A 25,746-nucleotide genomic window follows, 5' to 3' on the forward strand; every position below is an offset into this window, starting at 1 on the left:
CCAACTTTACAAAATTCACTTCAATCTTCGACAACATCTGCATCATCATCTTCTTCCTCTTCCTCCTCTTCAACTTCTTCTTCTTCTCCCTCTTCCTCTGTTGCGCAACTAACAGGAACGCATTCTTCTCCATCTTCTCAATTAAGTTCTGACATTTAACAGTATTTGCTTTGATTTTTTTTTTTTTTTAATTTTTCTTTCATATTTTTTATGTTGATTAAATTTTAAAAGCCATTTTTATTTCAAAAAAAATAAATTGTATTTCTTTCTTTCTTCTTTTTATTAATACTTTTTTTGTAATTCTGTTTTTATTTTTCTTTATTTAGTATTTTATTAATTGATATATATATATTTGATTAAAAGCGCCTTTTGATTGTTGTATCCAAAAAGGAAAAAAGATATTTTTTCTTTCTTTCTTTTTTTTTTTTTAATCTTTTTTGCATTTTCATTAATTAGTTATTTAGAATCTTGTAAGTCTTTTGTTTTTTTTTTTGAATGAGACGTTGCCAATTTGTTAATTTGAGCCTGTTGCTATTTTTTAAAGAGAATTCGAACTTTGCTGCGAAAACAGAAAAAAGATTAAAAGGCAAAAGAAAAAGAAAAATGAAGTGGAACACTTCGAATCGAACACTTAGTTGCTTGAGTAATTCTTATTGCCTTCTGCTTTCACATTTTCATTGTTGTTGTACATGTGTTGAAATTCTGAATGTAATTTCATAATATTTTATTTATTTTATTGAATGTTTTGTTTTTGTTAAGCCTTCGATGAAGAGCAAGATAGAAAATTTAAAGTTTAAATAAAATACACTGAATTTTGAGAACTGCTCAGTATTTTTTTAATTCACTTCTGAAAGTTCCCTTTTTCATAGATTAAAACAACGAAATGAAAAATTGATTACTATTTGGAGGATAAAACAAGTGTTCAAAAAAGGAGGAGGAAAAAAAAGATAAATAAAAGAGAGAGCTTCACTTTAATTTAATTATAATATTTGATTTTTAAATAAATCCTAATAAATTTCATAATAATATAAACATTTTAACATTTAAAACAGATAAATATCAACATAAACTCAAATATATAACACACAGAAGTTGGACAACAATAATTAGAAGAAAAGAAAGTTTATTTATTTATTTATTTATTTATTCTTTTTCAAGAATATTCAGATTTCCACTTTTGCTTCGCAGGAAGCATTCTTTCTTTGGATTGCGTCTTTGACATGTTCATGTCAACTCCTTTCGTCTTCCAAACAGCTTTCTTTTGTTTTGGTTTTGACTTCACAAACTTCGATTGTTTGTTGCTCGGTCCAGAAGAACTACTATCACTTGTTTCACTACTGCTGCTGTCGTCATCACCGTCGTCATCATCTTCTTCTTCTTCACTTGAATCATCATCGTCGTCGTCTTCAGAGCTATCTTTTGCATTTTCGTCAGACTCCTCCTCCTCCTCTTCTTCTTCTTCTTCTTCTTCGTCTTCTTCTTCTTCTTCTTCGTCTTCGCTTGATGCTTTACCCTTCTCGCTCTCTGATTCATCTGTCTCATCATCTGAATCATCAGACTCATCTTCGCTTTCCTCTGTTACCTTTGTTTTAACAGAACGTGTTGTTTTTGTTTGCACACTTGTTTTTCCTGAAGAAGAATTGTGTTCGGGCAAATCTTTAGAATTATCTATATTCTTTTCACTTGTCGATGTAGGCATCGAAATAGCACAAGTTGATATTGAAGGTGAAGCATCCATTTCACCTTCATTATTTTCATTTTTTATCGGAGTTTGTATTGACTTCTTTATTTCTTTGATCCTTTTCTGTTGATAAAGAACCACAAACACCATCGAGCAAATGCTTATGAGTATCACACCAGAACATGAGCCTATGATTGCTGCTTTTGCTTCAGTGCTGAGCCTAAACTGATTGCCTTTGCTTTGAGAAAGTGTGGTATTTTCATTGCCTTTGTTTCCTCCTCCACTCCCACCACCTTCTTCTTCTTTGTTATCGTCATCGTCATCATCATCATCTCCTTCATCTGGTTTATCTGGATGCAACGGCGGTGGAATTTCTGTCGAGTTGATTTGGATGACTGGAGGGATCACTTCAGGTGGCTTCATGTGAGGAACAGGCTCGCATGTTCCCGTTTTTGTGAGGAAATATCCCTTTTCGCAGCGAGCAAACACACATTTTGTGGTTGAGAAATCTGATGTTGCTGGATCCACAGGCCGGCCAAACAGCTTGTGCGATAAGTTATCTGCCTTTTGTGCTCTGCTGCTATTAAACAAGTCATTAGCGTTCTGCAGATCTTCAATCGGATGGTCGTTTTCATCAACGCACAGTGGATCAATCTTCACTTCCCAGTCTGCTTTCTCCTCAAAAAGCACATCAAGCGAAGCTGCCATCTGCAGCCGCTTGCCCACCGACAGATCGTTCAGCGTCGGCGAAAAGGGGGAGACCCAATCTGGTGTCACGACCTCGAATTCCATCGACACATTGGTTTCTTCCCAGTTCCAGCTGAGCGTGTCCATCATCGCATACGACACCGTCTGCCCCCTCCGCTTCATCAGCGGCGGCACTTTCGAACGGTCGATGCCGTATGCGGGGTTGATGGCAGTACGAAGTACAAAGTCGCTGGAAATCACATTCCCACCGCAGAAAGACCCGATGTCCACATCAACATCGGTTGGCTCGTCTGAAGAGTCGTTCAAATAATCATCAAAAGCTGATGTTTCACCAGCACTCTTCTCGTTGCTCTCCTTTCTTTCCTGCTCTTCATTCTTCGCTTTTGATGTAGCCTTCGCTCTTGTCGGGTCAGTTCCCAGCGATGCCACTTTTGCAGAGTGTGTCACCTTCATGTACTTTGCGAACTGAGCACAGGCACTCCCACACAGCCCATCAGTCAGCAGCAAGATCTTCTCTGGTGGGAAAGGATGCGCTGCATACTCACCCAGCATGTCCATGTAAGGAAGGAAGAAGTCTCCAAGCTCCCCGTTGCGGGAGAAGGGTAGCGTCCACTCGCGCGTGCGTGAGATCTGCTGAGGTGTGTCATCTGCATTGACTGAATTGCTTGCATTGCCAATCTCGCCTGTGTTGACTGCATTGTTCGACGGATTAGTTGAATGAGATAAACTCCTGTTGAATGAATTACTCAATTTTTGTGCTTTTCTCATTGCTTTGAGTGACTGATAGCGCTGCCAGCCAGCCGAATCCTGCCTCATCGTCTCCGTTCTGCTCACTCTTCTCTCATACCAATCTTCCACTACATCGGCTGTTCCGTATTCAGTCATCTCCGCGCTCTCCCCATCTGCAAACAGCGGTGCAATCATCCCGTTCAGATCTGCCACCACCAGCTGAGAGCGCGGAAACAGCGGAAACAGGTCCGGGTTCAGCACGTGTGCGATGCCTGTTGCCAGGTCGCCGTATCCGCCTGTGTTTGTGCGCAGGTCGATGACAAGCTTCGTCGCATGCAGCTTGACAAGAGCATCGAGAGAGGTCAGCAGCGTCTGGCAGAAGAGAGCGAGGTTTGGCGGGTCGAAGGAGGAGATGAGCATCACGCCAAGCGAAAGAGAAGGGGCGTGGTAGACAGCAAGAACGTTGGTCTGGTTGATCGCATTAAACTCCACTTCTTCTTCTTCTGGCGGATCATCTCCTTCTCCTTCGTTTGTATTATTAAAACCGGATGAATTATGTTTCTGTGAAGATAATAGTGATGATGATGATGATGATAACGATGATTGGGCATTGCTCATTGAGGCGTTTGCTTCTTGTGACAGGGCATATGAATTGTGAGCTTTTAAGCGCTTTTGCTTATTTCTTCGTATGGGTACACTAAACGAAGGCATTTTAGGTTGCCTTCGCAGTTTTTGCTGAGTTTTTGTTGTGTGTGGTGAATTGCAAGCAGATGATGAAGTGTTTGATTTCAGACAAGATGTGATGTTTTGTGAAGTGCTGTGTGAAGTCTCTTCTGTTTCTTCAGAAGAAGCAAGCGAAGAGAAACGTGAGAAAACATGGGAAGAAGAAGAAGACGACGACGACGAAGAGTTTGATGCAAAATTTGATACGTTAATTCCAATCAGATCAGCATTAGGTGTAATATCGCTTCCAATTTGTGAATCAGTTGATGAAAAAGAAGAAGCAACGTTGCCAAAAGATGGAGTTTTGTATCGTTGCGACAGACGCGACGACATGGGCGGTATCTGAATTGAAATCACTTTGTTTATAAAGTCAATGGAATTCTTTTCTGCTATCTTTCTAATGGAAGAAGAGGATGAAGAAGAGAAAGAGGAGGAAGAGGAAGAGGAAGGAGAATAAGAAGAAGATGTTAGCGATGATGAAAGTTTCATCAAATGCCTCTTTGATTGCGTAGGGCGTCTGAAATGAAGTGTTCTGTTGTTGAATGGTGGAATGGATTCCATGATGTCTTCAGTGTATGTGAGATAGTCCTGCTGAAGCTGAGACATTTTAAATGGACGTGAAGGAGACGAAGACTTCTTAAAAGTTGAAGATGGAGACGAAGAAGAAGAAGATGAGGATGGATATGACGAATATTTTTGAGTGCCATTGCCAGCTTCCATCGAGAACTTAGGGTATTTCATCATTCTTCTCCCAGTCTTCTCTGCTCTGCTGTTCCTCCCTCTCTTTGCATTGGAGCTTAATGCCCAGTTCTGCAGTGATGTTCTGAAGGTGTTCGTGAATGGTAGGTCGTCATAGTCTTCCATGTCACTGTAATCGACAACCCCGTCCTCCAGCGAATATCGCATTCCCCTCCAGAAGCGCCGCTTTTCCCTCTCAAACTCCTTCTGCTGCTGCTCCAAGAAAAGCGTCCTTGCTTGCCTTTGCTGCTCGCTTGTGGCAATGCTCTTGTGCGGAGGCTGAATGCTGTGAGAGTCAGAAGGATTTGGACGCTTGCCTTTTCTTGTCTTCTCTTTCAATTTCTCTTCCCGTTTCTCTTCATGTGCATGTTCTTCAGCATTGCTTCCCTTAACAATTAGAGGGATGGTCGTGCAGAACTCCGTAATTTCTCCAACATATCCGCTTGCTAAAGAGTAAACGTAAAAACTTGACACTTTTTCCTCATATTGAACATCTGGCTCAGATTGGCCTAACTTTCTGCTTTCTTTCAATTCATCGTTTATAGCTTTTGCGTTTCCTTGAATTGTTGAATTTGGTTTCTCTGGATCAGCAGGTTCAGGGTCAACAGGCTCTGGCGCTTCAATAGGCTTCAAGTACTTGACTTTGACTTCTTCAGATGGAGGAGGGGCAGTTCCAGCAAGAGAATATGAAAGCGCCATAAGTTGCGCATAATTTAAGCGTGCTGCTCTATCCCGCGATATATACACATTCGCATCAACCCATTTGGATATGGATTCGACTGGCGTTTCGTTCTCAGGAAAATTTTCTCCATCAAATGCAATGCTCAATATTTCGTAGCCCAAAATGTCATCAATATCGTCATACCAAATCCCAAATTCAAACATTCCACCTTGAGCACCAGGAACAGCATAAACTTTTTTAACCGTTCCGTCTTCATTGAAATCAAAAGCAAATGAATAAGGCGAAAAAAATCCAAAGTCCTCGGGGCATGGCATTGTGTATGCTGTGTGAGGATCCTGCAATCTTCCCATCGCCTTAATTAATGCAACATGTTTTTCATATCCATTTTGAAATGTTGAACGCTCAATTTCTTCAAGCTCCCCAAGAATATCAAACGCCGCTTTCTGATAAGGGTACGGTGGGTTTAACATCATGTCTCTATATGCATAATTCTCAAGATAATTTTTAAGGATACTTTCAATTCCGTCAAGCTCATCAAGCTTGAAATAAAATGCAATAAATAAAAAAAATCACAATTTCTAATGGAAAACAAACAGGAAAATTAATAAGGCAATTAGTCATATTACTTACACGCTCGTACAACCCAGGATACAAGCGGCATGATTCACTCCAAGAAACTGAAATGATTAACCCAAAAACAATAAAATACATTCATAGAGAACTCCAATAATATTATAAAGGTTATGTTTTTTTCATTTTTTTAATTTAATCATTAATGCAACTTGATAAAATGTTCTTCATAATAAGACAAACGTTCAAAATTTCAAAACGGAAGAATGATTTGAAATGATTTCAAAGATTTCAAACTTAAAAATATCAATTTCTAAATAAATAAAAAACTTAAAATAAAAAAGTTTATTGATAATTTTGTGATTCTGGGACAGACCTGAGCTGTAAGGTGGTTGTTATGAAAGAATAGTGGAGGGAATTTATTCAGATGGTGCAACTTCTGATGGAGCTAATGAGGCTGCAGAAGAAGAAAGAAGAGTGTGACGCCTTTCCAACTGCTTCTTCTGCTTCTTCAACACAGCACAAACAGGACTTAAATTTCAAAGAATTGGAGATAAACAAAATGCACCAATATTTTGAGTATACATTGGGCATAATCGATCCTTCGATTTCTCCGAACATATTTTCATCTGCATTGTCAATATTATCAAATGAGGTTATTTTTCCGATTTTTTCCTATTCTACTATCTCTTTGATTCAAATTTTCTCAAATTTCTTTTGAAATGCACTTTCTTTTTCTTCAGCATTTGCTTCTGATTTGTTCTTTGACCTCCATCATCTTCCATTTAATGCTTGTAATCAGCAGCGTTATCTTTCAAAGAGTTTGCCGAACATAACGAGTATTTCATATCTTGAGAATGCATTGTGTTCTATTTAATTATTTTCCATAAAAAAGTAGGAAATGAAGGAGAAGTTGAGAAGAAGACAATGGTGAAGAAGAAGGTGAAGAAGAAGGCGAAGAAGAAGAAGAAGAAGAAGAAGAAGAAGAAGAAGATGATGATGATGATGATGATGATGATGATGATGATGAAGCAGAAGATGAAGAAGAAGCAGAAGATGATGAAGATGAAGAAGCAGAAGATGACGAAGAAGAACATGATGATGATGATGAAAATTTCGGAGAAATAGAAGAAAGAGAAGTTGAAGAAAGCGAAGAAGAAGATGATGATGAAGCTTGTGCTGAATGATAAGAATTCAACACAATGACTGCTTTCACAAACAAAATTCTTGTGGTATGTATGAAGAAAGAACAAAAGAACAAAAGAAGAAAGAGAATGTGATTTTGAAATGATATTAATTGAGTTCAATTGTTCTTTTTGGACGAGCTGGGCGACAAAGGCAAATTAGACTCATCTGAAGAAAATGCAGACATTATGAACAGATTCGAATTTCATAACAGCCAACAGCAGCAACTGACGGAAGATCCATTCCGTGTTGCAACATGAGAATTTGTTGGCCGCCCAAACAACAAATTCTCAAAAATGAGGAAGGTATTCTTTTCATCAACCAAGTTAAAAAAATATAGTCAATGAAGAGATCGAAGGAGAAGGAGAAGAAACAAAGGAAGCTACATAAATGCTGCTTGAAATGGATTGTCTCTGAGAAAAGCGCTCAACATAAAAAAAAAGCTGTTGTCTGGAATGCAAACAAGATTAAAAATAATGAAAAATAAGAATTGGTATAACATTGATTATGAAAATTCCTCAAAAGAACGCATGCACCCTCCCTATTGCAAATGCAGAGGATTGTTCAATCACTGAAGCAGCTAATCTCCTTTTCCATTGTTTCAAGGTGCTCCTTTCTCCATCATCCTTTATTCCCACATAAATATCCTGCTTTCGATGTTGTCATCCATTTTCCTCGTCAAAAAAATTTTTCTGCATTCTTTCTTTCCAAGAGCAGTCCAATTGTTGTTATTTCATTTTTTTCCTCTCTTCCAAATTCTTTGAAATCGAATTTATTTTCATCCCCTCTCCCAACTAAATACAAAAAATTTGCAATTCACATCTGCTGATTGTCTCTCGGCATCGCTCTCTTTTATGTTCTCCTCAGAAAAGCAAAGGAATGTCCATTAATATAATTTATCAGATTCTTGCGCTCTGAGAAGGCCACAGATGGAAATATCTTTAAAATGAACAAGAATAATAAAAAATGCATACATTAATTCTTTCATATGTTATTTTGGAAAATGAATTTCCTTCAAAGATGCTTTTCATAAAAATCATCTCGCCCAATTCCATCATCAATTCCCCGCCGTCGCTGTCTCGTACCAACGCACAAAATAATATCGCCTATCCTGCAGAAAATATTCGCTCACAGATCTCTCATTATTGCAAGGACTATTTTTGTTTATTCAAATCTGATGATCTGAATATCCATTACTGCAAACAAGAAAAAAGATTAATCGTTTTTTCTTTCTTTCATTGTAACGACTTGTCAAATAAAACTAACAACATAGAATGGTATAACAACTTATATTTTCATGGTTGTTTTGAGATTATATTTTGCACCAATTTCTTCTTTCCAATGATATGTGAGTTCGATGCGAATGAAGATCCGTTATTTTCTTTCGACAGTGTGCTTTCAAACATAAGGGAGACGGACAACACCAAAAAGTTCAATGGTTTGTTCTCGTTGTTGCATTTGAATTCTTGATAGTTACGATTTTATTTTTTGAAGAATTGTTTTCTGAGCTTGAAGATTGCGACAAGGAAGGGAAAAAACAGAAAATCGAAGAAATGAATAGATTGATGGAAGAAATGGATAGGGAAGAATTCGAATCAGTTTTCACGAAAAAATTGTTTAATAGGATAAATCAAATGATTGAAGAAAAGAAAATATCCTTGAAATATTCACTTTCGGTATTGAAGCACATAGGATATTGCAATGTGCTAAATAAATTTTGGATTATCGGTTTTGAAGAATCTTCATTGTACAAAAGTTTTAAAAAGATGATTTCTGAAGAAGATAAGAAAAAAGAAGAAAAGGATGAAAAGCTTCTTGTTGATCTTTGCGAATGCCTTCTGACGCTTAGTATCTCCCCTTTATCAAATTTTCATTCAATTTGCGTGCCTAGCCTGCTGAAAGTTGCGTTGAAGAAAGATGAAGACAAGGAAGCCCAAAAAGGAGTAGAAATGGCTTTGTTGGCATTAAACTGCATTGATGAATTTGATGTATAAACATTAATGTTTCATTTTTGATATTTTCAATTTTTTGTTTTGTTTATTTTGATTTTATTAGAAAATTGAAAAAGAATTGTATTTGAATGAGATCAAAGAAATTATTCAGTATCATCAGGAACATCACAATTTGACTCAATTTGCGTATCAGTCTGCTTGGCGGTTTTTGATCAGAAGATTAAAATGGACCGAAAGCTTAGAAATGGACATTGCGAATGAGCTACATTTAGCGAGAGAGGCAGCAAGGGAACTGGAAGAGCTGACAAAAAGCATGGACTGGAGGAAGAAAGAAGATGAGAAAGAGGGAACAGAAAGGAAAACAATGAATATTATTTCGAGATGGATCAGCTCAATTGGTCATTACTTAAATAAATGTCATTTGTGGAATGAAGAATATGTTGATCTTATCAGCCGCATTGTTGATGTGCTTCGAGCATCAAGAGATAATCACAGTGAAATAGGCGAGGAATGCATTCGATTATTTAATACAGTTGCAAAAAATAGAGCTGTGAAAGTTGAAGATTTGCTGAAGAGTGGTGCCATTGATGCTGTTTTAGAGGAGATTAATCGACCAATATTGGATAGAATAATAACATTTGAATGTAAGAAATTTTTTCAATTGATTTCAGTGTGTTTGAAAAGAAAAGAGATTGATGAAAAGGAAGAAGCGAAAAGAAAGGCAATAAAAATGGAATTGTTTGAAAAACTGGAAGAAGAAGGGTATGAAGATATCATCGCAAGCTTTCATGAAAAGTTTAGTTACATTTTTGCAGATCATAACGTATTTATTTATCTTTGAAAAATTCACACTTTCTCTTAAAGGCTTGAGGAAACGAAAAGCTTTGCATTTTGTAACTCAAAAGTTTCATTTTTCTTTTTTCAACATTTCACATCGTTGAGAGCAAACAGTCGTTTGAATCTTTAATAAAAGAATTTTTTTTTTCAAAGCCTCGAAATGTAATTAAGCAACAAAAAATTAAAAGGAAAAGGAAAAGATGAGCAAAATCACGTCGCGGGTGATAAACTTTTTTGGATAGGCCACAGCTCAACAAGCAATTACAACCAGTATTTTCAAGAATTTGAATGGGGAAGAAATGTGTCTTCTTTGGTAATTTTCTTTCTCATTTTCTTCTTCTTCTTTTCCATTTAGTTTTCCCTTTCCAAGCATTGAGCAATCTGAATAAGTCCTCTTCCGTCTTTTCCCAATCACACAAAGACAACGAGCAATCAATGATTGACTGTCTTTCTGATCAGAATGAGGATGTATTTTGTGTTGCTGACAAAGCTTCCATCTGATGCAAGCGCTCTCTCAAAAGGCACTTTGTTGCATATGTAGCTCTTCGGTCTTCAATAAAACATGAATCTTCTTCCTGTTCTTCTCACTTTTCACAAAGAAAAGAAAAGAAAAAAAGAACAGTTGAAGAATCGGCGTCAGATGAGCGGGCTTGTAACCCTCTTATTGAAATAGCTTTTTCCTGGTGCATCGACTTCGGTTGTATGGAGCAACATCGAAAGGCACATGTGATATTGCTCTGTCTAATTCACCAATTCGTCTTTTGTTCTTTTGACTTTCATGATGCCAGCTTCACACAATAACTTCACTGAAGCAAAGAAGGCTGGACAAGCTGATCTGAGCTGTCTGCTGATGCTAATCCATAGCTGGACGTGGCAGTTCAGTTATTTTCTCAATTTTCTTTGATATCATTGCGATGGAAAGGATAAAATAAAAGATTTGCCAAAACGTATTGGAACATGTTAAAATTTGAGAAAATAACAATGATATCCGTCAACAATTTGTCTGATCCTAAAGAGATGACGAAGGGTATTGCACGTAATTGTATTGGGCTGTTCACTGTAAAATGCAGGAAATGATGAAGGTTGATGTTGAAGTGATGGAAATGGCGATTTCACTGTGAATGCCAAAGGAGAATATGGAAAAAGCGATGAACGAGATGTAAATGAGGGTGGATGATGTGATTTTTATTGCTTGAAGTGATAGAAGAAGAAGAAAGGGAAGAAGAAGAAGAAGGAAGAGGAAGAAGAAGAAAAAGAGTAAAATAAGAAGATTCAGATTGTTTGTACGATGTGAAAGGCGATTTAAAAGAGAATGGCGAAGTGGCAGGAGCAGAAGAAAAAGCAGATTGTAAACTTGAAATGAAAGGAGATTGAATAGAAAATGGAGAAGATGAAGTTGAAGGTGAAGAAATCTCATTGATTGAATCTTCAGTCTTCTTTTCACAATTGCTTTCATCATCATCACTCAACTTTTCTTTTTATCTTTCTCTTTCTCCTTCTCCTTCTTCTCCTTCTTCTCCTTCTTCTCCTTCTCCTTCTCTTTCTTCTTTCTCTTCGCATCTATCAGCAGACTCAGCAGATTCGACTGACTGAAGCACAATCTCCATTCGGTTTTGTGTCACTTCTCTCCATTCAGATGCTGTTCAGCGATGATGGCATGCCATCCAATGTGCATCTGAGTGGCAGAGCGGTGCTTGTCGAAGGAAACAAGACAAACACTTTCAAAAGGCAGATGCTTACAGAAGTTCAGGCAAATAAGCACGATGAGTGTGAGTGGCCCAACATGCGACTGAACGATGCATTCGATTGTTTTGAAGAGAATCTGAAGGAAGAATTAGTTTTCGAGTGAAGATTCAAAGAAGCTTAAAAACAAAAATCAATGAATTGTGAAAGAATGAATAGAAAAAGAAAAAGAGAATAGAAAAGATAAAATATGAAATTATCATTGATGAAAAAGTTCGATTTATTTTCATTTTGTGTGATTTCTTTCTTTCTTTCTTTCATTAATAATTATTTTTTTTAAATAAAATAGTAAAAATACAACTCTATTTGGATAACACACCTTAATCTGATCAAACACCTCAACCGCAGTCTGGTCTGTTTTGTCAGATTCATTCCTGTATCGCACGAATTGTTTCGAGGCTTGCTCCGAAATCCATGCTGAAAGGCAAAACAATTAAAATCAGCAAAATAATCCAAAAAGATGGTTTTCTATAAAACGCAACAAGCATCTTTACAGATAAATACACATTAAACGATAACACCATTAAGCGAGTAATGTGTTGAAATGAATTCAAAATCCCGCATGTGCTTGATTCTGCATGTTGCATAAATCTTCCTTCGCCATCTCGAGTTTTGTTCATCTTTATATAGCTTCAAAGCCTTTTGGAATAGAATCTCTTTCATAACACGATTTGCATTGATGTCCATTGTAGTCATGAAACTGCCTCTAAGAAATCCAACTATCACACGCTCGAGCTTCAAAAATACGTGGCATTACGAAAGCTTGATCCTTTCATCAATCCTCCTTCATCCTGAACAACCCACTCAAGAAACGAACAAATAATAAAATTATCCCGATTGCTTATAACTTAACTCAACATATTAATTTTGAAGCAACCACAGAAGCCAGAAACGCTTTGATATAACATAAAAAATCATTTCGATGAAGCAAAGCCTCAACATAACTCTAAATGTTAGCACAAAAATTAAAGCATCAACGTTTGTTCTTTTAATTTTGAGTTGAATGAAGTATATGCACGATTAATGAACAAACTGTTGCTTTTTTGTCTCTTCTTCGAAATGTTCTTTTCAAAGTCTTTTCGTTTCTTCTTCATGTGATCAATAATGTTAAAATAGAAAAATAATGATATTTGAAGTCAACTATATGTGGAATATATCCCAACATGTCAAAGTTTTCAATCGAAATTCCATCCATTTCAATGAAATGAATTATTGTTGGCTCGATCAGTGCAAAATTAAATTCTTTCGTATTCGACTTAATATAGCCTGTATCGTTGGCTTCTTTGTGATTTCTTTTTTAACACAGATTTTTTTTCTACTGGTCAAAGGAATTGAGTTTGGACTTTATCTTTGTTTTGTCAATTTTCAACAATATTGTTTTTGTTTTACTGTTTTTAATTTGAAATTTTGCAGCAAATTGATCTTTGCTATTAATAGGCAGGATGGAAATGTATGATGAGGAAAAATCCAATGATGATGTTCAGGAGCAATCACTTGCAGATAAGTTTTTAAGTTTGTTCTTTTTTTTATATTTTGAGTTTCAGCACTTTCCCTCAAAATAAAATTTTTTTGAGAATTGCTTTCCGAGTTTGAATTTTGCACTGAGGAAGGGCAAAAACAGAAAATTCTTGAACTGAACAAATTAATTGATGAAATGAATAACGAAGAATTCAGATATGTTTTCACAAAAGAACTGTTCAATAAAATCGATCAAATGATTGAAGAAGATAAACTGACGATGGGAAATGCAATCTTGCTATTGAAGCACATGGGATATTGCAACGCGCTATTAAACATAAAATACTTCGGTTTTTTGTATTCTTCGTTGAAGAGAAGATTTAGGGAGATGATTGACGATGAAGAGAAGAAAAAAGAGAAAAGAAATGAAAAGCTTCTTACTGAACTTTGTGAATGCTATCTTTTGTTAAACATTGGGGCTTCATCACAATTGATATCTGTTTGCGTGCCATGTCTTCTGAAAGCTGCGTTGAAGAAAGATGAAAACGAGGAAGCTCAAAAAGAAGTGGAAATGGCTCTTTTGGCATTGAGTTGCATTTTCTCGCATTATGTTTGAACATCGCTTTTGTATTTTTTAAGTTATTGATATTTTTTCTTATTTTTTGAACAGAAAATTGAAAAAGATCTATATCTGAACGAGATGAAAGAGATCATCCAATATCATGAAAAGCGTCACAATTTGACACGACTTGCCTATCAATCTGCTTGGCAGTTTTTGATTATTCTATCGTTCAGCACAAATTACATGTTCGACGTTATTGTGGATGAGATGAATTTTGTGGGAGAGGCAAAAAGAGAACTGGAAGAATTGGCAAAGTGTGTTGATTGGAAGAGAGAAAAAGAAGAGAAAATAAAAGGAAAAGGGAGGAAAGAAGAACTTGTTTTTCAAAGATGGCTGCAAATGTTTGAGTCTTTCTTTGTCGCATGCAATTTATGGAATAAAGAATGCTCAGGGCTTATTGAAAGCATTGTTCAGGTATTTCTAGTATCAAGAGATAATCACAGTGAAATTTGCATCTTGTGCGTTAATTTGTTTGAAACAGCAGCTGAAAATAGAGCTGTGAAACTTGATGCCTTGCTGAAAAGTGGTGCCATTGATGCTGTTTTTGAGGAGTTTCTTCGACCAGCATCGAATGAAAGAATGGCATTTGAGTTTATTTATTTTTTTCAATTGATTTCAATGCGGTTGAAAGAAGAAAAGGATGATGAAATGGAAGAAGCGAAAAGAAAAGAGTTGAAAAGGAAAATATTTGAAAAGATGGAAGAAGAAGGATATGAAGATATCATCACAACTTTTTATGAAATAATTGATTTTCTTAATAAAAAATATTTTTCTGAATTATCGTTGAGAATTTCTGATTATCTTGTGAATTCTTGAGGAAATGAGATGTTCTGAATTTTGTAACACGCACAAAAAAAAAATTTGTTTTTTATGTATTTTAAATTTTCCAATATGTTTATCTCCTTCTGATTTCCACCATTCTCTACGAATTAAAAGCAAATTGAAGCTGTTGAAAAGGGAAAAGCGAAGAAATTGCTGAATGAAAAGAAAAAATTCTTTTCCAAAAACAAAACAAAAATCAAACAAAATTAATATTAATTAAGTTTTTCTTCATAAAAGAATATTTTGGGGGAAATTCTTTTCAGTTGAAAACAAATTTTTGGATAAACATGAAAAAGTTATTTGAATCTACTGAATATAGTATAAGTGAGAAATAACCTAAAAAGAACATTTCTGAATGATTATGGTAGATGTAACAGATCAAGAAGGAAGGGAAATCAAGGAATGAACTTCTTTATTACTGAAGCTTAAAAAAGAAGAGGAGCAGATGAAGACAATGAAATGGAGATTTTGAATGGAATTGAGAAAGAGTCACTTTGTCAGCGATTAAACGAAGTCCTTAAAAATGAAGAAGAGAATATTTGGGAAGAAAAGTTGATCGAACAGTTATTTTGCTTTTAATTTTGTATTGTCCCATTTTGAAGAAATGCAAAAAAGTCTTTAAAAAAACTCTTTAATGATTGTTAGTTTTCAACTTTGTGCAACGATAATATTTGAAAATAAGAAAAAATGAAATTCATCGAAACAAAATGTAAAGCATCTCATTTTTTCAAACATTTACAAAATAATCAGAAATATTATCTGAAAGTTTAAGATAAAAATTGGCACAAAAAATAATTACTCCATGAAGGCTTGTGATGGCATCTTCATATCCTTCTTCTTCCATCCTATCAAATACTTTTCTTTTCAACTCTTTTCGTTGGGCTTCATCGCTTTCTTTTTTGTGCACGCTCTTCAATTTTTCACAAATATTTATGGCAAAAAATAAATAATCTTCAGCTGAGAAATATATCATATCAAATGGGACAATTTCTCCCAAAACAACATCAGCTATTCCACTCTCCAACAAGTCATCAATCTTCACGTTCCTGTTTCGCACCACAAGCAAAAATATACGAGCACAATGTTTACCAATTTCTCTGCTATTATCCTTAGCAACTCGAAATAACTGAACAATGCTGCAAATAAGTCCAACATATTCTTCATTATGCAAATGACAGCATTCAAAATAAATGTTCAGTATTGCAACCCATCTCAATAAAACAAGCTCTTCTTTAGTTTCTTTTCCTCTTTTATCTTCTTTTTTTCTCTTCCAATCTACGCATTTCATCAGTTCATCCAATTCTCTTGCTGCCTCTCTTCCAAAATGCAATTCATTCACAACTGCTTCCAAGCTTTCATCGTTGTCAAAATAAAGCCTGCTCATCAAAAACTGCCAAACAGACTGGTAGGCAAGAGTTGTCAGATTGTTGCATTTCTGGTGATATAACAAAATCTCTTTGATTTCATTCAAATATAGTTTTTGATCCACTTCCTAAATAAAAAAGAGAGAGAAATTTAAAGTTAAAAAAGAAGCAGAGATATTCATGCTTGACAATTACTAATGCTGCTCAATGCAACAACAGCCATTTCCACTTCCTTATGTGTCTCCTCGTCTTCTTCTTTGTTCAATGCAACTTTCAGAAGATAGTGTACGCATATTGAAATCAATTCTTTTGGCAAGATTCTTAAACAATTATGCAGCATTAAATAGCATTCACAAAGCCCAACAAGAAAATCTTCATTCTTTTCTTCTTTCTTCTTTTCTTCTTCAATAATCAATTCCTCCAATTTTTCATCCAACGAAGATCCTTCAAAATATATGCTCCATATCTTTTTCAACACTTTGCAATATCCAACATGCCTCAGCAGCCAAATGGCACTTTCCTTATCAATTTTCTTATCTTCAATCATTCTGTTAATTTCTCCGCATACTCGTCCAGTAAAAAACGAGTTAAACATTTTTTTGTCCATCTCATTTATTAGTTCATAAATTTCTTCTATTTTCGCTTTTTGATCAGCATCTTCCAAACGTTCAAGTCCATTAAACAATTCTATTTTTAATAAAAAAAACAATCATCAAAACATCTGCTTTAAAAAATGTAAAACACACCCCAAAACGTTTGTTTCGTTGAAGGCAACTTTGCGCCACAAAATAATTTCAAAGCAATCAATAATTTCATTTTTAAATTATCCAATGAATGTTCGAATCAAAAAGTTTAAAACTTTTGTTAAAATATCAATAAGCAAGCATTAAATACTTCTTTCTTTGTCATCCCTTTTCTTTGGCCTCAAAGAAAGCAAAAAAAGAAAAAATTCAACCGATCTTCTGAACAAATAAATAATGGTTAAAAACCTTTATTTTTTTATCTGTTTAGCAAAAATTTTCTTCCAGAACATGTTCGAGCAATTTAAAGAAAAAAAAATTCACAAAAATTCTATCTTAAATACAGGTGAAGAGCCATGTCATTTACAGATGGAACAGCCGATTTTCACTTTTTTTTATTTTCTTTGAAAATGCATTCGAGGCCAAAGTTGCATGAGATTTTGAATATGACAGTATTTTACAAAAGTGCGAGGCAACCTCATTTACAATATTAAAAGACAATAGTAAAGCCGAATCCCGAAAATGCAATCAAAAAAATATCTGAAAGATTCAGTTAAATATCGAATCATTTCGTGGAAAAGGCAGCGCGCGTAACATTTCTTTTACACAAGGCTTATTTCTAATGATAAACGAGGAAGCTTAATTTTGTGGAAAAGGAATTTAATTGGAGATTTATTAACGGATGAAGCGAACAAAACAAAACAAAAAGAGGAAGAATATTAATATTATCCATGCTGACATTTCGCATGAATTCTATTCAAACATCACCATCGAAGGTATGGCGTTGAATAAGTCTTTGAAAAGGAGTTCATTACTTTATCATTTGGAGAATATTAATTTTCAGTTGCAAAATGCTCGGCCACAAGCTGTTCGTGTTCCTTTCGATGAAATTCTTTTCCAGCTATTTTTTTATCCAATCGTTTGCTTTTGCAGCGAGAAGCAATTTTGGAGAACAAGAAAGCCAGCTGAGTCGATAATTACCAAACCATTGGAAATGAGAAAATATTTCTATTCCAAAAAAAAAAAAATTGTTTGACTTTTTTATTTCATTCAATTTTCTTTAAAGGTATTTTTTCAGTGAATGAAGATTAGCTACGACAGGAATGCCATTGAATGAAGCCTTTTTATCCTTTTTCAAAAGAACCAGAAGTTTCGAGATTATTCTTGTTTTTATTACATTCAACGATAACATTCGTGACTTCTCCCATCTATTTTTCTTGCTTCATCATCGATTAACTAATCATCTTCTTCGCATTCATCGTCATTTCCAAAAAAAAAATGTTTGATGGAAACAGCAATTTTGATGCTTTGATGGTAAGATTTGCAATTCTGGTGAAATATTCAGAATTGGATGAAATGCGAATGAACTTTTGAACCTTTGAATTGGTGTCAAAAATTAGAGGATTTCCAAAAGTGGAAGAGAAAAAGGAAGGAAGATGAAGTGCTGTGCAAAAAAACAAGGGAAAAAACAGTTGTGAACAAGAAAAATGGCTTTGAAGAAGAAAGAGAAGAAAGAGAAAGAGAGTATTCAATCATGATGAACTTCTTCACACAATCAGTTTTTGAATGAAAATTTCATGTTTTTTCATCATTTTTTTAGGTATAAGTGTATTATATGGGAGTTTTCAAAAGAGTGTTAAACTTCATTAAAACATCTTTTTAACAATTATTATGACAAAAAATATGCAAGACAGTTGTCGGAAACTCGTTTTCAGATATTACAGTAATTGTTGAAAAAAGGTCGTTTTCACATAATTTTGGGTAATCAAATTTTAATTATTTTAAATGGCTGAGCACATTTTTGATATCACCAACACGAATGAGCTTGACGATCTATTCCACGATGAAGATGCAACATGGAGGTGGTTTTTCATGAACATTTTGGGTGGGAGAATTATGCAGTGTCATAAGTGCAGAAGATATATGAAAGTTCAAAAGGGGGAGAAGTTCAATAAATATTGGTACTGTTCCAAATGTGGAAAAAAAAATCAGTTTTCGATGGAACAGTCTTTTCACAAAATAAAATTGGATTGGGGAAAACAATGAGGATTCTTTTGTGGTATTGGGAGGGAATTTCAATAAAGCATATTTCTAGATTTATAGGAATTGACAGAAAGACAATTGGATTTTGGGGGAGTGTGGTAAGAGTTGTGTGCATGAATGTGTGGAATGAGAGCCAAGTCCAAATAGGAGGGGAAGGAAAGACAGTAGAGATTGATGAGGCTGTCTGGAGAAGGAGAAAATTCAAGAGAGGAAGGAGAAAAGAACAGATTTGGATTTTTGGTGGGGTAGAGAGATTGGAAGGTGGAGGAGCTGGTCCAAGATTCGTGATGATTGTGCCCAATCGTCGTAAAGAGACTTTGCTGCTAATCACACTGGAAAGAATACGCCCGGGAACAACAATCATGTCTGATGAGTGGAAGGCCTATTCCACTTCGAATCTTCACAATTACATACACAAAACGGTGTGTCACAAACGACATTTTGTGGATCCTGAAAGTGGAGCCTGCGCCAATGCAATTGAGGGATTGTGGGGCACTCTCAGAAAGTCTTTTCCCCACTATGAAGTAAGGAAATCACTGATTCCTGATCATTTTAGTCATGCAAATGGTGAAATCATCGAAGGATAATGAATTTTCCGATATTTTGATGCACATATCAAATTTTAAACGTGTGGAACACCATGCGCCTGAACCAGAACCTGACACAGAAGACAAAGATACTGACATTCCTTGCATTGATGATATTTTTCATGAAGAATCGAATGACGAAGAATCGTCAGGATTAGCTTCAGAGGAAGAAAAAACCTCTGACTATGAACCTTAATTTTTTGCAAATTTCTTTTTTTTATTCTTTTTATTTTTTTCGAAAAAACATTTCCGACGCTCAACAATGCACAACACTATCATAAATAATATCATTGATTCATAAAAAAGTTGTTGAACCGAAAATGAAAACTCCCATATCATACCCATATACCGGTTCATTTATACTGGTGACTGAAAAAATGCGATTGGTTTGCGAATTTTCTGCATTTATCAAGAAGATATTTTTCCGTTTTTGTTGAGCTAGTAGAATTTCCTTTCAACTGAATGCAACGGATTTTGCTCTCAGACGAGTTTAATAGATTCGCTTTAAAAAGGTCGAATATCTCCATGATCTGCATCTCATCATTCATGGAACTCAGTTTGTTTGTTGTTTGCACTGGACTTCATAATTTTTTTTCATTAAACAAATTGAATATTTCCTGAACGTATAAAATGCAATAACATTTGTAAAAATTTGACTTGTTCTTATGTCATTCGAATTATCTTGACTTAAAATGGCGAATATATTTTGTTAGTCTTTCTGTTTCGTTTTTGGCATTTTTCATTTCTTTTGTTTTTAACAATCATTTGAATCCTTTTGAATGAAATCAGAAATTGTAAAATAATACAACCAACGAGGTCTTTCAAGAACGCAAACATTAGCTGTTCTTTGGTTTTCGACAAAAGAAACAGGAACTCAAAAAAGTCATGAAAATCTTCTTCTCAATCCTTTTGCTTGATTGTGGTTGTCTTCTTCCATCAAGTTCCATTTCAATATCAGAAATTAATTCAATTCCAAAATAGGAAGAAATCAATTTCATGGAGCATCATGAAACGAATGGCAATTCTCCATTTGTTTTTGATGAATATTTGTTGGTTTGATCAACAAAAACAAAAAACTGGCTTTTCTAGCTTCATTCGGCCATATCAGGCTGCTTTCATGGAAATCGTTTCTAAATCTTTTTTTATAAAACAAAGCAATTTGGATAGATACGGTAACCTTCTCAATTTATTGAATCGTGAACAATGCTTGATATTTATTTGATTTTGCTTAATTATTGGGTATATTAATTGCGAATTGATTTTACTTTAAATAAATAGAATGAAAGAATTCGTTGATGGAAAATACGAAGAAGGAACACGAGAGATACCCCGAAAGGAAAAGTTTTTATGTTTGCTCATTTTTCAATTTTTTGTAGCAGATTCAGCACGACGTAATTGATGAATTTTTAGATTTGCTCAATGATTTAAGGAAATTCTCAGAAGATGAACAAAAGCAGAAAATCGAAGAAATGAATGAACTGATTGATGAAATGAATGAAGATGAATTTGAAAGTGTTTTATCAAAAGAAATGTTCGACAAAATTTTCAAAATTATCATAGAAAAGAAACTGCAATGGGAAGATGCAATTTTGTTGATGAAGCACATTGGATATTGCAATGAGCTGAAAAGATTTTGGAATCAAGATTTCTTATGTTCCATGTTGTGCAAAAAAATAATTAAGATGATTGTAAAAGAAGCAAATAAAAATGATAAAAAGAACGAAATACTATTTGCTGATCTTTTTGAATGTTATGTTATGCTGCAAGACATTGACATGCCTCAGAAATTATTGAAAGTTTGTATGCCGTGCCTTCTGAAAGTGGCCTCAAACAAGGAGAGGAGCAAAGAAGCTCGAAGAGAGGGAGAAATGGCTTTGATAACGCTGAATCGCATTTATTCTTTTGAGGTATGAATTCTCTTGAGTTTTTACTTATTGATTAAATTTATGCTTTAAAAAGGTAATAGAAAAAGAAATGTTTTTGAATGAGATTAAAGAAATTATCCAATACCATCAAGAGCATCACAATCTGACCTGGCTTGCGTATCAGTCTGCTTGGCAGTTTTTAATAGAAAGGTTATATAATAACAATAATTTGAAACGTGCTGTTGTCAACGAGCTGCGTTTTGTGAAAGAAGCAACAAACGAGCTAGAAGAGTTGACAAAATACGTGAATTGGAAGAAAGAAAAGGGACAGAAAGAAACAAAAGAAATTCGAATTTTAAAAAGATGGCAATGTTTAATTTCCGTTAACTTTTGTGATTGCAGATCCGATAAAAATGAATGCGTTGATTTTATTGAATGCATAACAAGGCTGTGCAGAGCAGCAAGAGACACACACGCAGAAATTATCAAGAAATGCTTTGATATCTTCGCTGAGATAATGAAACAATTACAACTTTCAGTTATTGCAAATTTCTTCCTGAAAAGTGATGCGTTTGATTTAGCGTTGGGGAAAATTCTGCAATCAACATTGAATGATGCAATTTCATGTGGCTGCATGAGATTCTTTTTGGAAACTTCAATAAGTCTGAAGAGTAAGATGGCTAATGAAACAGATGAAGCGAAAAGAAAAGTTATAAAAAAGGAGACACTAGACAAGATGGAAGAAGAAGGATACGAAGATGCCATTGCAAGCTTTCATAAAAAATTTGTTTATTTAAACTGTTGCTATTTTTCTAGACTTGCAAAAAATATTGCAGATTATTTTGTGAACATTTGAATATAATCAGCTTTTTCATATTTTTATTTCACTTTCACACATTCCATGTATCTCTCTTGTTGACATTTAATTAAAGTGATTTTAACAAAATTCTTGAAAAACGACTGATTCTTTCATTTTTTTTTTCTATTTCTTCTTTTGCTTTCAATTTAATGAAGTGTTTTCTTTAAAAAAGAAAATATGACTCTCACTTCCTTCTCTTCTGTTTTGAGAGATCGTCACTTATGGGCAAGTCACCCAACTGAACTGAAATGAAAATTACGATATAATTTAACGGTGATGTGAAGATGTTATGAAAAATGGAGTGAGTAACATGGCGCAAATTACAAACGCGCCTGAAGAGATAGGAAAATAAGTGGAAACTACAATATCATTCGCAATGGGGTGGGATTAATACGCGGCGGGAAGAAGAGAAGGAAGTGAGAGTCATATTTTCTTTTTTAATCAAAGCACATGTACTTTGATTCAAAAGAAAACATTCTCTCACTTCCTTCTCTTCTGTTTTGAGAGAAATACTTAATTGGGAAGACGTGATGCATCAAAAGGATTAAGTAGATTAAGAGATCTCCGTTTTTCAGCATTTTTTGTAGTAACTCTTGCTTTGCTTGTGATCTGGTTCTTATAATAAACTGAACGGATTTTTCTTGGATGACTTCTCGTTCGATCTTTCTTTCAATCTGGTTCTTCTCTTTAGGTTCTTCAATGCTGTTGTCTTCTGGTTCCTCGATTCGACTTGGCTTTAGACAATCCGTTTTTGAATTTAAGACAGCTTTTCCCTGATTGCTGCAAAATCTGTTGTTTTTCCATTTTATCTTCAACATTCGTGCACGTTTTTTCATGTGTGAAGATCCTGAATCTTCGCTTCTATCCACTTCCTCCTGTTCGTTCTCAGCTGTGGTTGAATCCTCGTTGTCATTTCCACTTGCATAACTTTCTTCTGATCTTCTCAAGTTCACAAACTGTGGATCAGCTGAGTCACTTTGCATTTCTCTTTGAACATTGCTTTCGGTTGATTGAACTGCAATAGCTCTTGCACAAGAGGAAGAAACATCTGATTGAAAATAGTAGTTCGTTATTGTATCGCTTCGCGGAGACAGCCTTGCGAACTTTGCAACTTGTGCTATGGGCATCCCAGACATCGTTAAGGCAGATATTGAAGCGTGCTTTAGTGAATATGGTCCGAAACATTCAGGAATACCTGCCTTATGAATGATTTCAGATGCAAGTTTTCTCAGGGCTCTTGAAGATAGGGGCTTTTTTGTTGTTTCGTTCAAAAACAAGTGGTCAGAATTTGTTTGTATCTTTTCCACTCTTAACCACAATTCCTTCACAGCTGATGCAGGACAAATAAATGGTGTTTCTTGGAGGAATGGGATGATGATATCCGTTCTTTCCGTTCCGGTCTTCAATGAGGTATCAAGGGCGATTGAGTCCTCTTTTATTGTGGAATGTGAAAGGCTTATTCTTTCGAGTTCAGTGAAGCGGCATGCAGAAAAGAGGATACATAGGCAAATTGTTTTCTTCATGAGGGTTTCATTATCCAGATGTTTGTTTTCACCTAAGGTTGCTATGTGGTCCAAAAGAACTCTTGGATTCCATATCGGAGGCTTGTTTTTCTTCTTTCTTCTTTCAAGTCTTTTGAAAGATCGGAAAAGAATCTTCATTAGTGGATAATCTGCTAACTGCTTTTCGAATAAAAGTTGAGACGCAAGAGAGATTGCTGAACGTGTTTTGCATAGTGAAGACCATTTTTGTCCCTTGTCGTGAAGTCTAAGAAAGATATCCGCACATTTTATAACCCAGTCAAACCAATCACTTGGAGGTGGACCATAGTTGCACACAGCCCACTCTTCTCCGAAACGAGCGAAACTTAGTAAATATCCGTTCCATGTTGATGGCGAGAAGCTGGATTCGCACAGATTAACCATATCAATTGGATATCCTTTCGTCTGAAGGATGGCTTTGAACCAACCTTCTCCGTTTGATGCTAAGGATTTATCAAGATTGCACGCAGTTTCCCTGGTGGAAGACAAGCATCCATCTTCTTCATCAGTGGTCCTGGTATTAGAAGATCGCTCAGGTTCTTCGATGTCCATTCGACATGATTCGTTTCTCTCAACAGCGGTTCCCATATTTGGCCCTTCCAATCGGGAAGAAGGAGAAGAACTCGAGCTTGTTCGAGAATCGTTTTCCTGATTGTCGGGAGAATGAGTGGAATGGGTGGGTGAGCGAGAACGGTTTCTCCATACCAAGGCTGTTGAAGGCCATCTTCGTTTATATGGCTTCTGGGACCGCACCATCGATAAGCTTTCTTGTTCCACGCAGTGGCAAACGCATCCAGTGTTATTTTCACTTGTATCTTCTTCACAAGTTCTCGAAAGGCTTCCTGTCTTATTTGATAGTCTCCTCCCCTTTCTAATCTTGAAAGGGAGTCGGCTCTCCCGTTTTTCTTTCCCGGAATGAGCTGAGCCTTCATTTGAACTTTCATCGCTTTCATATGCCTCCATATCTTTGTGAGAAGCCTTCGAAGGTTTGTCCCTGCATGCCATCTGTTTATGTTGAAGACCGATGTTGAGTTGTCCGATCTTAAAAGAAGTTTGCTGATGTGGTTGGATGACAGTGTGGGAGTGAAATGGATTAACGATTGAAGGATTGCCCACATTTCTCGATAATTGGAGCTTTGGTTTTGTTGCCAACGTGGGAGTGGACGATGGAAGTCGTATTCTTTGTTTCTTATTCTTAAATAGGCTCCAATTGCTTTTCTTGATGCGTCCGTTGTGAGGATTGCTTCTGGAAGAAACAGAGGACAAAGCTGCCTGGGAATATTGGCCTTCAATTTCGATATCCATTTTGTTAGACTTGGGAGGATTGAATGGTTGATCTTCATCCTCCCATTCCATCCTGTTCTCGAGACCATGCCGTTCAGAGTTCGATACAGAGTTGAAAGAAAAAGAGAAGCTTCCTGAAATACGAACCTTGTGGCGTTCAGTTTTCCAATGAAGGCTGCCAGATCTCTCACTCTCACTTCTTGTGTTTTGAGGGACATCTTTCTCCATTTGAAACATTCCCTTGTCAAATGATTCATTCTTTTCCTTTCTAACGCAACATGAAAATGGCCTGTGTCCCAATCGAATCCTAAATAGGTGAAGCTTTGTGATGGCATCAGGTGACTCTTTTCTTCGTTCACAAGCAAACCAAGGCTTTTGAGGAGAGAGACAACTCTCACAGTTATCCATTTGAGTTTTCTTTGATCTTGGTGAAGAAGTACAATATCGTCCAGATAAGCGATTGCTCTTACGTTCCATTTCTGACGAATGAATGTTATCACTTTTCTCATGATTTTTGTGAAGATTCTTGGAGAATCTTTGTATCCAAATGGCATTCCGTTGAAACAGTAGTAATTCTTGTCGAATTCGAAAGACAGAAAAGGCTTGAAATTGTCGTCCACCTTTATCAAGTAATAGGCTTGGCTTAGATCGATGGTTGTCGCATAATCTCCTTTTGCAATAATTCGTTCCACTGCCCTGTAATCCTCCAATTTGAAATGAAAAGACTTTGTTGCATCGTTCAGCTTTCTGCAATCGATTATTTGCCTCCATCCACCTTGTTTTTTCCTTATGACAAACACTGGGTTTAAGTGTTTCACTTCTCTTTTTGGTATCTTTTGAATAATGTTCGTCTCGAGCTGCTCCTGTATAAGCTTTTCCATCGCAATCGTTGCTTCCAGTGACTGTTGTGGACAATGAGCTACATTCTTTGCATTGATTAGTCTCTCTCTGGCTTTTTTGCTTTTCCAAATTGGAATAACACCTCTCTTTATCAGCCTTTCCCCACCTATCCT

The 25,746-nt window shown here is 35.7% G+C and overlaps 10 protein-coding genes across 10 annotated transcripts in view; 5 read left to right on the plus strand and 5 right to left on the minus strand.

Annotated features, from left to right (window-relative positions):
- Window positions 1-815, plus strand: part of MONOS_6133 (putative Protein phosphatase 2A regulatory B subunit (B56 family)) — a gene marked incomplete at its 5' end in the record, with an annotated part of 6,775 nt that extends 5,960 nt beyond the window's left edge. Inside the window, one exon of the mRNA XM_067876342.1 lies at window positions 1-815. This exon is cut by the window's left edge and continues 5,699 nt beyond it. Within this exon, the coding sequence (XP_067725968.1) occupies window positions 1-159 (159 nt within the window). The 3' untranslated portion in view covers window positions 160-815.
- MONOS_6134 (uncharacterized protein) lies at window positions 806-5,922 on the minus strand (the record flags this gene model as incomplete). Its single annotated transcript, XM_067876343.1, has 2 exons — window positions 806-5,800; window positions 5,902-5,922. 2 exons carry the CDS (start codon window positions 5,920-5,922, stop codon window positions 1,154-1,156), a joined length of 4,668 nt encoding a protein of 1,555 aa, XP_067725969.1. The 3' UTR covers window positions 806-1,153.
- A 786-nt stretch (window positions 5,923-6,708) lies between these two features.
- On the minus strand, window positions 6,709-7,203 carry MONOS_6135 (uncharacterized protein; the record flags this gene model as incomplete). The annotated part of the gene is made up of 2 exons (XM_067876344.1): window positions 6,709-7,057; window positions 7,181-7,203. The coding sequence occupies 2 exons, from the start codon at window positions 7,201-7,203 to the stop codon at window positions 6,709-6,711; spliced, it is 372 nt and encodes a 123-aa protein (XP_067725970.1).
- A 1,579-nt stretch (window positions 7,204-8,782) lies between these two features.
- Window positions 8,783-10,103, plus strand: MONOS_6136 (uncharacterized protein; the record flags this gene model as incomplete). Its single annotated transcript, XM_067876345.1, has 2 exons — window positions 8,783-9,004; window positions 9,072-10,103. 2 exons carry the CDS (start codon window positions 8,783-8,785, stop codon window positions 9,807-9,809), a joined length of 960 nt encoding a protein of 319 aa, XP_067725971.1. The 3' UTR covers window positions 9,810-10,103.
- A 1,555-nt stretch (window positions 10,104-11,658) lies between these two features.
- On the minus strand, window positions 11,659-12,244 carry MONOS_17701 (uncharacterized protein; the record flags this gene model as incomplete). Its single annotated transcript, XM_067870647.1, has 3 exons — window positions 11,659-11,667; window positions 11,868-11,965; window positions 12,070-12,244. The coding sequence occupies 3 exons, from the start codon at window positions 12,242-12,244 to the stop codon at window positions 11,659-11,661; spliced, it is 282 nt and encodes a 93-aa protein (XP_067725972.1).
- A 1,070-nt stretch (window positions 12,245-13,314) lies between these two features.
- On the plus strand, window positions 13,315-14,476 carry MONOS_18638 (uncharacterized protein). Its single transcript, XM_067871675.1, has 2 exons — window positions 13,315-13,616; window positions 13,677-14,476. The coding sequence occupies exons 1-2, from the start codon at window positions 13,317-13,319 to the stop codon at window positions 14,442-14,444; spliced, it is 1,068 nt and encodes a 355-aa protein (XP_067725973.1). The 5' UTR covers window positions 13,315-13,316; the 3' UTR covers window positions 14,445-14,476.
- A 1,516-nt stretch (window positions 14,477-15,992) lies between these two features.
- Window positions 15,993-16,630, minus strand: MONOS_6137 (uncharacterized protein; the record flags this gene model as incomplete). Its single annotated transcript, XM_067876346.1, has 2 exons — window positions 15,993-16,501; window positions 16,561-16,630. The coding sequence occupies 2 exons, from the start codon at window positions 16,628-16,630 to the stop codon at window positions 15,993-15,995; spliced, it is 579 nt and encodes a 192-aa protein (XP_067725974.1).
- A 1,966-nt stretch (window positions 16,631-18,596) lies between these two features.
- Window positions 18,597-19,184, plus strand: MONOS_6138 (putative Uncharacterized transposase-like protein; the record flags this gene model as incomplete). The annotated part of the gene is made up of 1 exon (XM_067876347.1): window positions 18,597-19,184. One exon carries the CDS (start codon window positions 18,597-18,599, stop codon window positions 19,182-19,184), a length of 588 nt encoding a protein of 195 aa, XP_067725975.1.
- Window positions 19,185-20,779: 1,595 nt separating this feature from the next.
- On the plus strand, window positions 20,780-21,905 carry MONOS_6139 (uncharacterized protein; the record flags this gene model as incomplete). The annotated part of the gene is made up of 2 exons (XM_067876348.1): window positions 20,780-21,091; window positions 21,144-21,905. The coding sequence occupies 2 exons, from the start codon at window positions 20,780-20,782 to the stop codon at window positions 21,903-21,905; spliced, it is 1,074 nt and encodes a 357-aa protein (XP_067725976.1).
- Window positions 21,906-23,892: 1,987 nt separating this feature from the next.
- MONOS_6143fu14596 (uncharacterized protein) lies at window positions 23,893-24,567 on the minus strand (the record flags this gene model as incomplete). Its single annotated transcript, XM_067876349.1, has 1 exon — window positions 23,893-24,567. The coding sequence occupies one exon, from the start codon at window positions 24,565-24,567 to the stop codon at window positions 23,893-23,895; it is 675 nt and encodes a 224-aa protein (XP_067725977.1).
- Between the last annotated feature and the right edge of the window lie 1,179 nt (window positions 24,568-25,746).

Source organism: Monocercomonoides exilis, assembly GCF_001643675.1.
Source record: "Monocercomonoides exilis strain PA203 chromosome Unknown scaffold27-1312184, whole genome shotgun sequence".
NCBI classification, from domain to species: Eukaryota; Preaxostyla; order Oxymonadida; family Polymastigidae; genus Monocercomonoides; species Monocercomonoides exilis.

Coding starts and splice junctions, on each gene's coding strand:
- MONOS_18638 (XM_067871675.1), top strand. CDS start 13,317: ATGGGATATTGCAACGCGCTATTAAACATAAAATACTTCGGTTTTTTG. Junction 13,617..13,676: donor GTTGCATTTTCTCGCATTAT/GTTTGAACATCG, acceptor TTTTTTGAACAG/AAAATTGAAAAAGATCTATA.